Genomic DNA, 16,934 nt, shown 5'->3' on the forward strand with positions numbered 1-16,934 from the left:
CCCCGTTCTTTCCCTTGGCGGTTACCTACTCTGACCCTGTTGTCGCTGAGATCAAGTGACTGCCCCTCAGGTTCTCGTCTTAGCAGTCGGGGACATGTTTCCTTGGCTGAGCTTGTGTATTATGATATGGTTCTTTTTTTGTCTGGTGCCGTTGTACAGTCCTCCTCCTGTGCAGAGATTTTCTGCTTGCCCACAAGTTGCACTAGGATGATGCAAGGAGAAAGAAATTGGTGCTGCCGTGGGTCTGAGGATAAACAGAGATCACCCTTGGGTTACAGGTTCAAAACCATCAAAAACGCTTTTATTTAATTCTGACTTGTGAAGAATGGCAGCGGGGAGGGTGTCCCTGAGGGTTTATAGTGTCAGAAAACAGAGGAACTTCATTCTAGGCAGAAAAGAGCCTTAAAACCCGGTAGTGTTTTCGGTTCCTTCGTGTCTGAATAATGAGCAGTCAGCATCAACGGCGCGCTCCGTGTCTCCTTCCCTCTTCTGGTGTGTGACCTCATGGAGTAACCGTTCACAGCCATGGAGCGTACATCTCAGATGGTTTCAGGTGGGCGAGTCAAGGTTCTGGGGCAAAGCAATTTCGCAGCAGGAGAGGAGAGTTTTCTCTCTTCACTGAACGTCCAGAAGACCCCGTAAAGCAACAGATGGAGTGCGAGAGCGAAGAGCACAGTCAGACCTCGTCCTCCTGGAGATGCACCTGACTGATCCACTCAGGGCTCTTGGTTGCCTTCACTAGACACCACAGATAAGACATTTTTCATGATGGCCTCTGAATGAAGGAGTATTGTTAGATCTAAGGTAGTGTCCCTTAAATTAAAACTGGCTTGATCTGGGCTTCGCATCATGGTGGGCCAGGTCATTCAGACCAGCCATCCCTCTGAGAACATCTAGAAGGGCCAGACAGACTATAAAAAACAACCATGAAGAATAGGGGGCCCCTTTTCCCGTGGAGTGGCTGCCGAGTCTGGAAGAGGTGACTGGAGCTGAGAGTGAGCAGAGCTTTGGCCAGTGCTGCGGGGTTAGAGGAACGAAAGCTGGAGTCAGGGCCCGTTGAGCGGGGGAGTACTGGTACACCTGCTAGCTGTGGGTCGGGACCCCAGGGCTCACCCAGGAGTTAAGGAACTAGCCCGCAGGCCTGGAGCCCCGCTTCCAGCAGCTCAGTCTCTGGTGGGTGGAGGGTGCGTCCCAGCCGGGCAAGATCTCCCCCAGGGGGCCAGTCAACCCAGGGAACGGACACCCCAGAAGGACTGACAGATTTACTCTTCCCTGATTTAGGACAAAGGTTACAGAGCAGGCGGTGGGGGAAGGACAGTCTTCACCATAAATGGTGTTGGGACATTGTGCATCGGTAAGGAAAAAATGAAGCTTGACCGACTGCACCTCAGATCACACACGACCATCAGTTCCAAGGGGACTGAAATCTAAGTGTGAAAGGCAATAAACAAATAAATAAATAAAGCCCACAAACTTCTAGAAGATAACATAGGAGAATATGTTCATGACCTTGGGTGAGGAAAAAATCATATATAAAAAATACTAGCCATAGGGGAAAAGACTGATGAATTTGACTACATTAAAATAAAGGATTTTAAAGAGACCCTTAAAAGAGAGTGACAATGGTAGTCATGGCCTGGGAGAGGATATTTGCAGCACAGCAGAACCCACAGGGGCTCATGTCAAGGATATAAACAGAATGACTACAAATCAAGGAGAATAAGACAATTCAAAAATGGACCAGACATAAGTGCTTCACAACAGAGGATGTCCACAGGGCTAATTAAAGCCATCAGCCTCATTCGCAATTAGGGGACTGCAAATAAACCACAAAAACCCAAAATCCTCACAGCATTCAAGTGGCCAAAATGAAACAGACTGATATGCGGCCGGCCCCGTGGCTTAGCGGTTAAGTGCTCGCACTCCGCTGCTGGTGGCCCAGGTTCGGATCCCGGGCGCGCACCGACGCACTGCTTCTCTGTCCATGCTGAGGCTGCGTCCCACATACAGCAACTAGAAGGACATGCAACTATGACGTACAACTGTCTACTGGGGCTTTGGGGGAAAAATAAATAAATAAAATTAAAAAAAAAAAAAAGAGACTGACAGCACCGAATGCTGGCGAAGACGCGGGGTTCGCGGGGCAGCAGGAACTCTCCTCGCTCCTGGCGGGAGTGTGCGTTGTCAGAGCCCAGACTCCCGCCAGGCTCTCCAGCCAGTCTCCCTTCCTTCTTTCTGCTTCTGCTCCTTCTGTTCCCTCCGCCTGAAACGCTGTTCTCTAATGAGTTGTCGTGCATCCTCCAGATGCTGGCTCAGGGAAGCCAGCCCCGCAGTGCCCTCCTGATTCTGTCTGTCTGTCTGTGTGGCTCTCTGGGCAGAGCCAGCTCACTCACAGCCTCTAAGCTCCTGGAGGGCGCGGCCGTTCTGGCTGTGCTCACCTTTGTATCCTGGGCACCTTGCATGGCACCTGGGGCTTGGTGGGTACCCAGCAGTACCTGAGTAATGGCCTGAATCACCTGCTGATGCATTAAAGGGTTTTCCTTTAAATGTTTTTGGGCTGCTTCCTTTTTAGGGCATCTTGATCCAGCAGAAAAAGTTGAAGATGCTCACCCTAAATTATGGTGTGCTCTGAATGAAGGCAAAGTGACCGTATTTGATGCTTCCTCGTGGACGATTCACCAGCACTGCTTTAAAGTGGGCACGTCTAGACTGGTGAGTAGGCCAAGTGCCAGTGAATGCGGACAGCTTTCACTTGTGATTTTGGACAATTGAACACGTCAGCCTGGATGGGCACAGCGGCAGGACACGTGTTATTCCACAGCGTCACTCAATTCTGTCAGTAAGGGGTCCTTAATTTTTATCTCGTTTTTAGATTAAACGTAAGCTTGTTCCATCCTTTACTCAAATGTTCTTATTTAAGTGAGCAGATAATGACTTTAAGCACCCCCACTCTGAAATCTGAAAACGAATTTCAGTAATGTAAAGTGCAGTGTCATATCCTCACATTACTTTTCCAATAATCTAAAGCAGATACTTGGAATTATTTTAACATGTTTGGGGTTGAAAACTAAGAACAACTTAAATCGAATTTGCATATTATAAACATCTCATGGTTGAGAAACCTTAATTCTTTGTGCTTTTAGACTGATTACTTTTCAATTAAATAAAGTTTTAATATTGAAATAGTTTCAGTTTTACAGAAAAGTTGCAAAGACAGTACAGAGAGTCAGTCCACCCGGCACCCATTTCTCCCCATTGTTAGCATCTTCTGTTACCATGGTAACACTGGTGCATTACTGTTAACTAAGCTGCACACCTTATTTGAATTCCACCAGTTTCTCCATTAACGTCCTCTTCTGTTCACATGACGTTTAGTTATCATGTCCCTGTAGGTCTCTCTGTCTGGGACAGTGTCTCAGACTTTGTTTTTCATGGCTGGACAGTCCTCATGGTACCCTGTAAAATGTCCCCAGTCTGGGTTTGTCTGGTGCTCTCTGCTGATGAGGCTGGGGTTATGGGTTCTGGAAAGAATACTAAAGCAACAAAGTGCCCTTCTCTTCCATCCTATCTGGGGTGTAAGACGTCCATGTGACATCGTGGGTGACGCTGGCCCTTATCACTGTTAGGCTGGCGTCTGCCAGCTTCCTCCACTGCACTTACCCGCACCCTTTCCCCTCCCATGCCCTGCTTGGGAAGTGGGTCGTTAAGTGCAGCCCACCTGGGGAGCAGGGTGGGAGTGGGTGTTAAGGCCCCGGGGGAAGTATCTGCATACATCATGTGGAATTCTGCTCTAAGAGAAATTCATCTCTTCTCTGTTCACTGATTTGGTGCTGAACTTGTTCCTGCTTCAGCCGTAGGAGCTCATTCGGGTTGGCCCGTGTCCTTTGGCGTGCCCCATCCTCTTATTGGTTTTCGAGCGTGTCCTTGTTTCCTGGCACTGCAAGAAGCTCCAGGCTGCCCTCGTGTTTCCCTGCCCCTAGAATCAGCCATTTCTCCACGGGGCCCTGGTTCTGAGACTGGAGAATCGCACTTAGAACCCAGATCTGGGAGTGGATGGACTGCTTTTTAATCCAGCTCTCCTCAATAACAGCGGCTGGTGTTTGTCAGGCCGTACGGGTTTCGGGCGTCTCTATAGGAGCCGGATGAAGTTGCCGTTTTTGTGGGTGGACTGACTAGCCCCAGCACACACAGCTTAGTAGGGGCCCCGGCAGGGCCCCCTCCTTCAGGAGGTGCTGGTGCTTCAGAGACACCTGGCTCCGGGAGGAGGCTCAGGCTGGAACCTTTTACTGCCAGCAGGTGGCAGCAGGCGGCACAGTGACAGGTGGGAGGTGGGGCCTGGATGGTCCACTGTCCCTGCCTCTTCCCTCACTGCCAGGCGGCCAGAGCGGGTGGTTCTTTTATTTCCTGCCTCTGGAGAATCTGTAACTGCATCTGAGAGTGTAATAAGTCAGACTTGCTCCCAGGTCTGAATCACTGTACTCTTAGGAAGGTGGGTAGTGGAAATGGGCATTAATGTAAGTAACCTGGTTATTAGGTTACACACCCCATCAGGAGAGGGTATGACAGAACACTAGTTGATTATGTTAATTCATGCAAAAACAGTCCTGCCTCCCCCCCAAGAATCCAAGGTCACGTCTTAGACCACTGGCCGTCAGTTCTCCCTGCTTATAGACGTCTCCAGGCCGAGCACCGCCCTCTGAAAAGCATTTCTTATGTTCCACACTACGCGTAATTACCCCCCTGCACCAAGGCCCTCAAGTGAACCCCACTTGGGGCGTTCCTCGTGAATTCTGGGGTTCCAGGTGAGGAGCGAGCAGTGGGTTTCTCTTGGACCAGAGAGGAGGTGCGGCGACTCGAGTGGGGCTACCTTGGAACTCAGTGACTGCAGGGCGTCGGTTGCCATACCGTCCTGCTTTTCAGAATACTCGCACTTCTGCTGGCTGCTGGGTTCCGTCCTGTTCAAGACCCTCTGCGGGTGTGAAAGAAGCCACTGTCCCCGGGGTCTTGCTGGGAAATCCTCATAACTACTCCTGTAATGTGAAACCATCTTTATTTTCATGTTTAATGTGAAGAGAACAATCTAGTGAAGTTTATACACCCAAGTGTTGAGTTTTTTAATATCAATTTTGATGGCCACGTTCCATCATCTGAAACTAATGTGACAATCGGTGGCACAGGCTATGCTTTCAGAGCTGCTGTGAGACAGAAATATTGTGAATTCACATACATATTGCTGAGAGGATAGGCATCATTCTTAAATGCCGGAATGGCAGACTTTACATATTAGCAAGAAAATAGGAAGTTGCTAAATCATTTTCCCCCACACTCAAATAATGAGCCTCAGATGATAAAGAAACAGGGTCCAACATACATTAAATCAAACTATTTACAAAAGTCTAATAATGCTATAGACCAAACAAAAAACAAGAAGGAGAAATTAAGGAAATCATTCTTATTCTAAATTTAATTTTTTGTGTGTTCAATCTTAGTAACAAGCATTTCAAAGACTTTTTAAAAATAGAATAACGTTTAAAATCCTAGTTAAAATAAAATAAAAGGCTGCATTTTGTAGCAGTCTCTCCTGTCCCCCAATTAGGCTAGGGAACATTGAATTAAAGCAATAAGTTATCCCAATTATGTGAAAATGTCTTCCTACTAGTTTCACAGAGACATTTTGTACCATTTAACAAGAAAGAAACTTGGATAATTATCTCGAGAGAAGGCTGCCTCCTCTGAAATTTGACATTCAAAGTAGTTTAAGATATCTTTGGGCCACTAAAGAAAGACATTTTACTAAAATTATACCAATTCTCAAGTAGATGCCTAAAAAGAAATGTTTTTTTTAAAATGAATAATTAATTCTGAAATTAGGAAGTTAACATCTTTTTCTAAATTATGGGAAATTTATTGGTAAAATTAAAACTATCAATTTTTGTAAGATCTTTCTTGTGACTTGAAGTACAATTCACCACCATCAACACGGATTCTATCTGGTATTGGATCTAGCCTCCACCCCTCCAATGGGATATAACTTTTGCTCTTTGAAACCTACTTGTATTTGAAAATCTGAGACATCTCGTTCAGTCACCAGTAAAACGGTGCCCATATCCCGGGTGAAGACAGGAAAGACGCTCATGAAGTAGCCACCGGAGCGGCTGGCTAGTCTGTGCGACGGCAGCTTGGGGAGTCTCGAAGTGAGGAAGACGCGGGGAGGGCTTCTCGGGGGTGTGACTGGACTGGCTGAGACGTGCAGGCAGACACAGCTGCAGTCACATGTTTGTGTGGCTTTTATAACTCTTCAGTGTTTTAATCCTTAATTTCTAATTTCAGAAAGTCTAAAAATAATCCCTGGCTGTTGACTTGGCTAAGCCGGAAACCCTGCGGACCCGCTCTGGCTGTAGAGAGCACTGGCAGTTTTGTTCACTGTCAGTGGACGGTCGGTCCCCATTATTTGCAGATTCCATGTTTGCAAATTCGCCTACTTGCTGAAATTTATTTGTAACCCCCCAAAAATACAGCGCTCTCATGGTTACCCACAGCCATGCACGTGCACAGAGCAGGAAGGAGCGAGCGCTGCCCGACGCGCGTGTTCCCAGCTGAGGTCGAGCAAGGTGACACTCTGCTTTCCCGTTGCCGCTCATACTGTGGACAAGTGTCCTGTTCACGGCCTGTTTAGTGCCATGTTTTCCACACTTTTCTGCTTTTTATTGGTGATTTTGCTGTTTAAAATAGCCCCCTAGTGTAGAGCCGTGGTGCTGTCTAGTGTCCCTGAGTGCAGGACGGCTGTGACGTGCCCTACAGAGAGAACATGTGTTAGACGAGCGTTGTTCAGGCAGGAGTTACAGTGCTCTGGTGTGAGTTCAGTGTTAATGAATCGACAGTGTATATAAAATTAGATGCCTGTAAACAGAAACCCATGCCAAACAAGGCAATGTGTTGAGGGGCTGACAGAGGTGACCAGAGGCTGCAGGATCCTTGCTGTATGTGCCCTCGGAGCAACGGTTCGGAATTCACTGCTCCAGTGTTTGCGGTGAATTTCTCTGACACAACTGCCGTGGAAACTGAGAGTTGACCATTCCTAATGTTTTCTTGGCCTCCCGTTAGAACTGCATGGTGATGGCGGAGCAGAACCAGGTGTGGGTCGGCTCGGAGGACTCCGTCATCTACATCATCAACGTCCACAGCATGTCGTGCAGTAAGCAGCTCACGGATCACCGCGCCAGTGTCACGGGTTTGGTTGTGCGGGACGGGACGGAGGCGCCCAGGTAAGCTGGGCTCTGCTGGGAGAACGGAGCGTTTGGCTCCTGGGTGGGTGAGGGCTCCTAGGGTCACTGTGGGCGATCACCTGTAGGGGCCGGCCAGGCACGCAGAGTGAAGCGGGTCGGAAGGAGAAGTCAGGCGACGTTCTTGTCTGCTCGGGTCCTGGGTCCAGAGATGCGTGTCTCCTGTAGGGCCAGTGCCAGGGTGAGCGTGGCGCTCAGTGGCGACTGGCACTCAGCTTTCCTTGTTCTCGGCTTCTGGTGGTTTGCCCGCAATCCTCCGCATCACTCCAGTCCTGTCTTCACCCTGTTCACTTCATTTTAACTTGAATACTTCTGTAAAGGCCTTATTTCCAAATAAGGTCGTGTTCTGAGGTACTGGGGGGTTAGGACCCAATATATCATTTTGTGGGGACAGAATTCAACCCCTAAGATGTGTTGACCTCATTCCTCCTGTCTACCGGACTGAGATTGTCAGCTCCCCGAGGCTGTGTGTCCCAGGCTTGGAACAGGGCCTGGCATACAGGAGGTGCCCAGGGCAGACTCGAGAATGGGATGGGGTCCCCATTTCCCTCTGTGGCGGAGCCAGAGCCTCAGTGGGTGCCTGAGGTGTGCGGGTGGCTGTGGCTCCAAAGCTTTTCTGCTGCTTCTTGCCATGTGAGCCTCCCCCACCTTCTTGTCCCTTTAGTTTCTGGGGTGCCATCTGTCTTCTGTTCAGGGGGATATAAACTGAGCACGATCAGAAGGTGACAGGCTGTGCACTGCACTGTCTAGAGCCAAGCCCTCCCCGGCAGCCGCCAGTCACCCCCGAGGAGCTGGTTATGGAACTCGGAGAGCACGTGTGCAAGGGGTTAGATTTAGTTAACGGTCACGTTACATTCCGTTCACCACTACCTCGAGGGGCCGGCAGCCCACAGTGACGGGGGATGCTGGGCATCCTCAGAAAGCCCCCTTTCCTGCTGAATCGATTACATCTTAACTGAGACTTGTTCTTTCCACATTAATAGTGGGTCTCCATGTCACTTGTTACCCGTGTTGTGGACGCTTGATCGGATGATAACTTTGTTCTTTTCTGGATTGAAACGTCCACAATGTTTTCAAGGGCCAAAATTAAATGTGTTTTTACACTGCCAGGGAGGTGTATTCCTGCAGCATGGACGGGACTGTCCTCGCGTGGAACGTGAGCACGCTGCGGGTGACTAGCAGCTTCCAGCTGCCGAGCGGCGGGCTTTCGTCCATCAGACTGCACGACGGCCACCTGTGGTGCTGTAAGTCCTCAATCCTCTGCCGTCAAAATGTGAACCTAACCCCCTGCTCTGGGAAGAGGAAAATGAAGGAGAGCTACAGGCCTCTTTCGTTGCTTGACGCATTTCAGCTTTTATTTTAAACCTCTGGCTCCTTCTCTGTGCTCCCTGGCTCCCTGCATCCCTCCTGAGTTCGCTGTTTCTCCAGGGCTTCCCCGTGCCTCCGAGACACCTGGCATTCCTCCACGTGCCAGCCTCTCTCCTCCTCCCTCTGCTCTCGCTGAGTCCTTCATAGTGTGAACGCAGCCCAGGTGCCCCACGAGTTGTCACTGCTCCTTCTGGGAGCCCTCGGTGGCCCTGCCATTTGTGTGTAGGTCACATCTCCCTAGCTGGAGGGCAAGCTTGGCAGGACCATGCTGTGTGCTCACCTCTGCCCCTCCCAGTGTAGACCCCAGGGCGGGGATGTCTGTGGAACTGAGCTGGGCATTGCCCTGGGGCGTGACTGGGGGGTGCAGAGGCTGTGCCTGGTGGCTTATGTTCTGCACTTCCAAGCATTGCAGAGCACCAATGTTGTCTGCACTTTGAACTTCTCCCTGGCGTATATATGTCAGATAACGTGGGTGACAGTGTGAACACATTTTTTCTAATTGAAGCATATTTCACACGTGGTAAAATGCATAAAACGTTTTAAGTGTACAGTTTGTTGTTTCGACAAAAGCGTCTACCACATAACCCTCCAACAATCAAGACACAGCATTTCCATCACAGCTACGTTCCTTGGTGCTCCTTTCCAGGCAGCACCCCCTCAGAGGGAAACGGTGGTTCTGAATTCTGTCACTCTGGGTTTGTTCTGCTTGTTCCTGAACTTTCTATAAATGGACTCTGCAGCATGTGTTCTTATCTGGCTCTGTTCAGTCACCATAATGTTTTTAGGATTCCTCTGTCATGTTCCGAGTATCCATAGCTTATGCATTTTATTGCTGAGCAGTATTTCACTGTATGACTATACTACAGTTTATGCTAGTGCTGTTATCCGTTTTCCTGTGGGCGGAATTGGGTTAACCATGTTTAACCATTTGAGAAACCATCAAACTCTTTCCAAAGCACTTGCACCATCTTACATTCCCACCAGCAGTGTATGAGGGTTCCAATTCCCCCACATCCTCACCAAAACTTATCTGTTTTTTATCGTGACCATGCTAGTGGGTGTGACGTGGTGTCTCACTGTGGTTGTGATTGTGTTTCCCTGGTGCTAATGATGGGGAGCATCTTCCCTGTGCTTTTTGCCATTTGTGTATCTTCTTTGGTGAATGTCTGTTCAGATCCTTTGCCCATCAGACGATTCACTTTTAATGCTATTAATGACGTGGTTAGGTGTAAGTCTACTGTTGCCTTCTTTTCCATTTTTCCTGTCTGTTCTTTTTTCTTTTGTTTCTCCATTCCTGCCTTCTTTTGGACTGAGTATTTTTAGTATTCATTTTAATCTTCTTTATTGTCTTTTTAGCTCTACATTTTTTGTTTTACTTTTTAGTGGTTGCTCTGAGGGTTGTGATATGCAACCTTAACTTATCACAGCCTCCCTAGATACCCATCTCACCACTTCCTGTGTAGTGTGAGCAGCTCACAGCAGTCAGCTTAATTCCATGTATCTCTTTCTGCCCCTTGTGCTGCTCTTGTTAAATGCAGTATTTTCTTTCTACGATTGTGATAAACCTCATAATATATTTTTAAAATTTTTGCTTAAGTACTCAATGGTCTTTCAAAGAAAGTAAGAGAAAGTTTATTTTTGCCCAGATATTGACCATTTTTGGTGAGCTTCATTCCCTCTGAAAATCCAGGTTTCCATCTTGCATCATTTCCCCTTCACCTTAAGAATTTCCTTTAGCATTTCTTATGAGCTGAGTCTGCTGGAAACAAATTCCAGGCTGATAGTTCTTATTTTCTCCCCACACTTGAGAAATATTCCATCATCTTCTAGCTTTGTTTGTTCCTGATGAGAAGTCTGCCGTCATTCTTATTGTTCTGCTGAATATAGTGTGTCTGGTTTTTGGAGCTAAGGTTTCGTCTCTGGTTTCATGAGCTGGATTACCACATGCCTGGTGGGACAGGCTTTGTGTTTATCTTCCTTGTGGTTTACTTTTATGAATTTGGGGGAAAGGTTTAACCATTATCCCTTCAAATATTTCTTTTGCCCACTCTCTCTCTTGCTGTCTTCTGGGATTCTAATTACATATGTTAGACCATTTGGTAATGTCTCACAGGTCTCGACCACTGCAATGATTGTTTCATTCTTTTTCTCTCTGTGCTTCAGTTTGGCTAAGATCTGAACCTTTCTTCTTCGGTGTCCTGTCTGCTGTTAAACCTATCCAGCAGATTTTCATTTTAGTTCTAGAACTTCCATTTACTTTATTTTTTTTTTAAAGAACTTCCATTTCTCTCCTAAATTCTTCATCTTTTCATCCATCCTCTCCATCATCCTATAAGTTTTAAAATACATTTGTAATTGTTGGTCTAAAGTCCTTGTCTCTGGGATATTGGATCATCTGTGAGTCTGCTTCTGTTTACTATTTTTTCCTCTTGATTTCCAGTCACATCTTAATGCTTCCCATGTAGAGTAATTTTCATTGCATCCTGGATATTGTTGATGACACAAATAATCCTGGATTATAGCCTTCTTTCGAGAGCATTAAGTTTTGTTCTAGAAGGTCATTAAATTACTGGTGGATCATCTTGATCTTGTGTAGAGGCTTGGTTTTAGGCTTTTCTAGGGTGAGTATATTTCAATTTGACCTTAGTCCTAGAGCATGACCCTTAGTTCTAGTGTGTTGTCTTCATCCTTACAGCCTGGCCCTTTCAGGGTTTCGAGGGGATGCCCGGGGTGTATACTGAGCCTTTCTAACTTAGACGAGCTGGGACTGTGAACTCTTATCTCAGTGGGAAGCACTGAGATCTCTTCTCAGGTCTGGAATGTTCCAGTTCTGCTTTCTGCTGTTTATACACAGTTTAGGAGTCAGCCAAGGATTTGAGGAGAATTTATACGTTAATTTTGGGGCTGCCTCATTTTGGAGATAGTTCCCCTCTGTTTCCGGCCACACTGGCAGCCCCAAACCATACCGTCAACCAATCTGGACTGCTACGTACTGCTAGAACTTTTATTCCTCAGAGAAAACGCAGGAAATTGTGCAGCTCACTGAGTTGGTTTCTTTTCACCCAAGAATCACATCCCTCAGCTCTGGCTGACCTCCAGACATTGTGTGTGTGTGTGTGTGTGTGTGTGTGTGTCCACCCATGGATGCATTCTGGACTAAAAGCTGACCAGACCCTGGGTGGAGAGGTGCCTGTTCGATACAGTGAGGGAGATAACAAATGAGAATGAGCATGGTCGCCTTGCCTGAAGGACAGAATCCCTTTCATGTTCCAAGTTAACTGAATACAGTAAATAGTTTTCCTATTTCCCGACAGTGAGAAAAGCACAAGAGGAAAGTAAGGTTTCTTCAGGTGAAAGAGAACATTTGCCTGTGAAGAGTTGTTCCCAGTCTTCGTCTAAGCAAGGGCAGCGAGCTGAAGTCTTGGTCACTCAGATGTTGTCAGTTCAGCTGTGGAGATCACGTCAGTGTCTTCTGTTCATCCAGGCGTCTGTGGGCACTGGGGCAGAGCCCGGAAGAGAGTGAGGGACAGGCGGGGCGACGCCTCTCAGTCCTCCCAAGGCCCTCAGCGAGGGGAGCCTGGGAGTCCCCCACTTTCTAGTCCAGGCACACTATTTCAGACCCTGCTATTCGTCCCCTAAGTCTGGATGGGAAGCTACCCTTGCTGCAGGCACCCCACCCCTGAGTGCCCCTCAGAAGGACACGTGCTTGGGTCATTTTCTAGGAGGGAAGTGGGCGCCTGTTCCCTGTACCGTGTGGTCAGAGGTTTGCATCTGTGAGGTTGCTGGTGCACCTGTGCTTCAGGCTGTGGCCTTTGTGTGCATTCGGGTTCAAATCCAGGCTTTGTCACTGGACGGTCGGTCAGTTTGGGCAGGTCCATCATGCTCTTGGAGACTGTTCCTTCATTTGAAGAGTGAGGTGGAATTACCACCCTTCCCATGTGAGAGCACACAGACAGCTGAGACACTTTAGAGGCAAAGGCATGGTCGGCCTTCGAGTGCTGGTGAGTGTGGGGCTGGTGACAGGAACCCCAGAGAGCGGCCCTGACAGCGCTGGCCCCAAGCCCCTGTACCCTGACCTGGCTGGGTGAGAAGGGGTATGGACAGGACAAGCCTCCAAAAGGGGGGTGAGCGGTGGAGCAGCAGAGGGGGGCATCCCATGGGGATCACCTCCTGGACAAAGCCCACCCCAGATCCTTCTCCTGCCCCACAGCAGGGGCCCCACGAACCCCTTCCCTTTCTGTGCGTGGCCTGCCTCAGGGACGGTGATCAGTCCCGCCACATCTGTCGTCCCCACCCCCTGCTCCCTGTACAGCAGGCTCCCCTAGATGTTTGTACCATCAGCGTCGGTGTGTGAACTCCCCCAGCTCCCCTCTGCCGGCCAGGCCCCTGCAGTGTCCGCGCAGGTCAAGTGCACTTATGAAGAGCCCGGAGTGGTTTGAGAGCTGCTGGCCAGCACTGAGGAGGGGCCCCAGTAGCCAGAGGACCACTGAGGGCCCCAGGGTGGCAGAAGCACCTCTCCAGAGGGCTCCCTGCTGGCCCAGGCGTTCCTGACAAGCAGCAGCATCCAGAAGGGCTTGTTAATTGGTCCAAGTGGATGATGGCGTATCTGGATAAAGGGTTCCTGTAGGATGCTAGTTTCTGCTCATTAGGTCTCGGGAAAAACCACATTTAGCTGGGCTTAGAAGCAGGAAGGAGAGATGTGGTGGCGGGCTCTCGCTTCCCATGACTGAAAACCCAGCCGAGCTTCCGAGTCCTCGGGGCGCTTTCTCCGCTGAGACCGAGTGCCAGAGGGGAACCTGCAGTCGACTCACCTGCCATAGGAGCCGGGCAGCACGTGGGGGCTCGCCCCTCCTGCCCCACAGGCTGGTGTTCCTCGGGCATCTTGGCTGTGGCCGCCCCCCCTCTACATCTGACGGCTCCCCAAGGGCAGGCTGTGTCTTCCTGTCCCTTATCTGCGATGCTGGCACGGTGGCTTTAGCACGTGGGGGCAGGGTGCATGTGATGAAAACATAAGAAAGGACAGCCTGGCAGCATGGCTGCCGCTCTTTACAGGTGACTCTCCGTCCCCGTGCACCTGATGTTATGTCCTCTCTGCAGTCCTCTTTCTGATGATCTGAGCTCTATGTCGTGGAAACGCTAGGTTTGCGAAAAGACATTTTCCTTGAGTGATTAACAGAAACACGTAACGTAGAGACATTATGTAAACACAGCACATAAACACGTAGACACAGAGATATGTTCCACAGAGGCGGGGCCCTGTCTGTGAACTCGAACACGCCAGCGGGGTTAGGGCTGGCTGTGGCTTCGAGGGGGAGGAAACCCACAATAACGTGGCAGGGAGGATTCCAAAGCTGCTGCGTCTCCTCGCCGTGTTTCACAAAGCTGGAGAGGGCGCTGGATTCTGGTGGTTTCCTCTTCAGTAAAAATGGGGCTACCGGTCTGGAGCGTCGCTGCGGGGAGTCGCGTTGGTGAGAAAATGTGCCAGCGCTGCCCCTGGCACCGTGTGGCAGGGACAGTTACAGAGGCGGCTGTACGGCCAGAACGCGTGGAAGGAGCCAGTCACTCGGCCAGTTGTTTCGCCCTTATGCTGCAGATCTGCTCTGCCTGTCGCTCATTCTCGCTCTTTCCTACTACAGGTACAGGGAACAGCATCATGGTTGTGTCAGTGAATGGATTTCTTCGTCAAGAACTGAAGATCAACGAGAGCCTTGGAGAGATCAGCACGTCCTTCCTCGGTTTCCAGCTCCTTCCCGAGGTACCCCAGCAGCGTCTGAGTGCCGCGGGCGCGTGCGCGGGGCTGCCACCGCCCACACTGTGATTTCTGTTTCAGCGGGAGCAGCTCTGGGCGGCGTGTGCCGGCTACGACAAGATCTGCATCTGGAGCCTCAAGGACCTGGCAGCGCCCCCTGAGAGGATTCACCTGCACGACTGCTCCGAGGTCACCTGTATGATCAGGGTGAAGACGCAGGTGAGGCAGGTCCCACGCCGCCCTGGAGAGCACTGGGCGCTGTCCTGCCCGGGCCTTGTCCCCCAAGGCTCTGTGCCCTGGGCCAGCCAGCAGAGGCCCTGTCTGGAAGGACATGGGTGTTGGGGTGCACCGTCCCACCCAGGGTACACCCACCAGGGGTCTCATTTCGGGGCCGGGCTGTGTGCGGCTGACGCCCCCCCTTTCTTTTTGGCAGATCTGGGTGGGCGGCACGGGCCTGTCGCAGGGAAAATCCAAAGGGAAGATCTACGTGATTGACGCCGAGAGGAAGACGGTGGAAAAGGAGCTGGTGGCCCACACGGACACGGTGCAGACTCTGTGCTCGGCCGAGGACAGATACGTGCTGAGCGGGTCAGGCAGGGAGGAGGGCAAGATTGCCATCTGGAAAGTCGAATAAACGTGGGTCAATGTGCTGAGCAGAGCTGTGCTCTGTGACTGAGAACCGTGTGCCCTTTGCCGGCTTTCTGGAGCTTTCCCAGAGAAGGCAGGGTCCAGAGCCAGGCTGGGCCCTGGTGGGTGCGTGTGTCCCCTGCAGGTGCCTGTTTCTCTTTCTGCCTCAGTTATGAGACCAAGGGTAACGCGCTCTCTCTCGACTTTCTTGCTCAAACTGTACCCACAGCGTTTCAGGTTGGGGGGGTGAGTTCTCAGGCAGGCAGCTGGGCCAATTTGGGATAAAGTCTGCTGAGAAGTTACCCTGTGTGTTGTCTGGAAAGTTCTAGAAATTTCCAGAATCCACAACCAGGGGCCAGCCAGAAGCAGTTTAGCCAAGTCACACGTGACCTGCAGCCCTCATGTCTCTGGTTTGCCTTTCCTCTACTTCCTTCATTCAACAAATACCTATTAACCAGGTTTACAGGAGCCCTACAGCCTTACGTTGACTTCTTGTTTCCAGCAAAGCTTACAAGAAGGATATTTTAAAATGACCACTTTGTGGTTGAACAGGTTTGCGCTGCCCTTGCCGTCCCCCATCAGAACAGGTGACAGCCTGCCTAGGGCGGGGATAACGCTGTGCTAAGACTGTCTGGACAGGGGTTGGGCCAGCTGAGGCAAACTCTGTGTTTCTTCTTTTTAATGCAAAATTTTTATAATGAAGAAACCTAGAGAGATTATTTTCTACCAAAGATCACAGACAACAAGTTCCATCTGAAATAGCATGTATGTAGTTGTCCAGTCAAGTTGCTGCCGCATAAGCTCCCCTACCAGATATTAACGCACGTTTCAGCTCCACTTACATCTGTGTGCACACCGTCTGTGGCTATGTAGACAGGGCTTTATTATTTAACTGAAGATGATCTCATTCGCTGTAAATAACTAAATACTTGCAAAAAAGACCTTTTGCACATTTTTACTCTAATATTGGGATTTCGTTCCCTACATGTCCAGCAGGGGAGGTTTTGGCATGGTTGCTGGACCTGGAGGGAACATCCACTTGCCAGCACTGTGGGAGGGCCCGTGGACCCACCGTGAGCTCAGCTGCAGAGGGGCTGCTGGACCCTCTGCCTTGGGTTTTCAGGACTTAGACACCACGCCAGACCTCGCTCACCCTGAGAGCCTCTGAGGGCGTTTGTCAGGCCCCAGAACGGGGCCAAGCTTCAGAAGCTTCTGCGGTGCCTCCAGGATGACAGCTCTGGCCAGGACTCTGGCTTGGTCTGCAGGACCCAAACATCTTGGAAGGTCCCGGTCGCTGACTGACATTTTGGGGCGTTCTGGGAGTGTGGTGCAGAGAGCAGCCAGGTGGACTAACTGGCCCCCCACAGTCGGTGCTTAGAGAGGGTGTGTTCCCCTGACTTCTAGAAGGAAGACTTAGCCAGTAGCAAAGAGCAGAAGGTTGAATTCTGCTTTTGTAAACACATGAAAAATTACACATAAATTATTTAATGCCAGTCCACATGTAACCAAGTATTTTCACACTGTCGATAATAAATTCTTTTGTTAATAAACACTACTGTCCAGTTTCCTTACTTTAGCCAACATTAACCAGTGGGAGAGATCTTTAAAATAATACAGGACCATTTGGGATTTGCTCTTAATTCATTCTAAGCACCCGTCAAGTTATTTTAATGCAGACTTTTCATTTCCTTTATTCTTGGTGATAATTCCCAAAATCTTAATCTGACAGTGATTGCATTTGAAACAACCAGTGCAGAAAAACCAGAAGCTTTTAGGAAATGGTCATTTATATAAAAGAGAAAACAGAGGTGAGCAATGGAGTTAACAGGGGAATAAATGGGCTGGGGTGGGTGGGTTCTGTGTTTATGTAAATAGAATCTTGCGGGGCGGTGGGGGCTGTTGAAATG

The 16,934-nt window shown here is 49.6% G+C and overlaps 1 protein-coding gene across 1 annotated transcript in view; it reads left to right on the forward strand.

Moving 5' to 3' along the window:
• The window catches only part of DENND3 (DENN domain containing 3), a 63,216-nt gene extending 46,637 nt beyond the window's left edge, over positions 1 to 16,579 (forward strand). The window contains exons 18-23 of the mRNA XM_058565001.1: positions 2,573 to 2,712; positions 7,105 to 7,265; positions 8,394 to 8,527; positions 14,288 to 14,406; positions 14,482 to 14,619; positions 14,834 to 16,579. Of these exons, the coding sequence (XP_058420984.1) occupies positions 2,573 to 2,712; positions 7,105 to 7,265; positions 8,394 to 8,527; positions 14,288 to 14,406; positions 14,482 to 14,619; positions 14,834 to 15,034 (893 nt within the window). The 3' untranslated portion in view covers positions 15,035 to 16,579. The remainder of the gene's footprint in view (positions 1 to 2,572; positions 2,713 to 7,104; positions 7,266 to 8,393; positions 8,528 to 14,287; positions 14,407 to 14,481; positions 14,620 to 14,833) is intronic.
• The last annotated feature ends 355 nt before the right edge of the window (positions 16,580 to 16,934 follow it).

Source organism: Diceros bicornis, chromosome 21 (genome assembly GCF_020826845.1).
Source record: "Diceros bicornis minor isolate mBicDic1 chromosome 21, mDicBic1.mat.cur, whole genome shotgun sequence".
In the NCBI taxonomy this organism is placed as follows: Eukaryota; Metazoa; Chordata; class Mammalia; order Perissodactyla; family Rhinocerotidae; genus Diceros; species Diceros bicornis.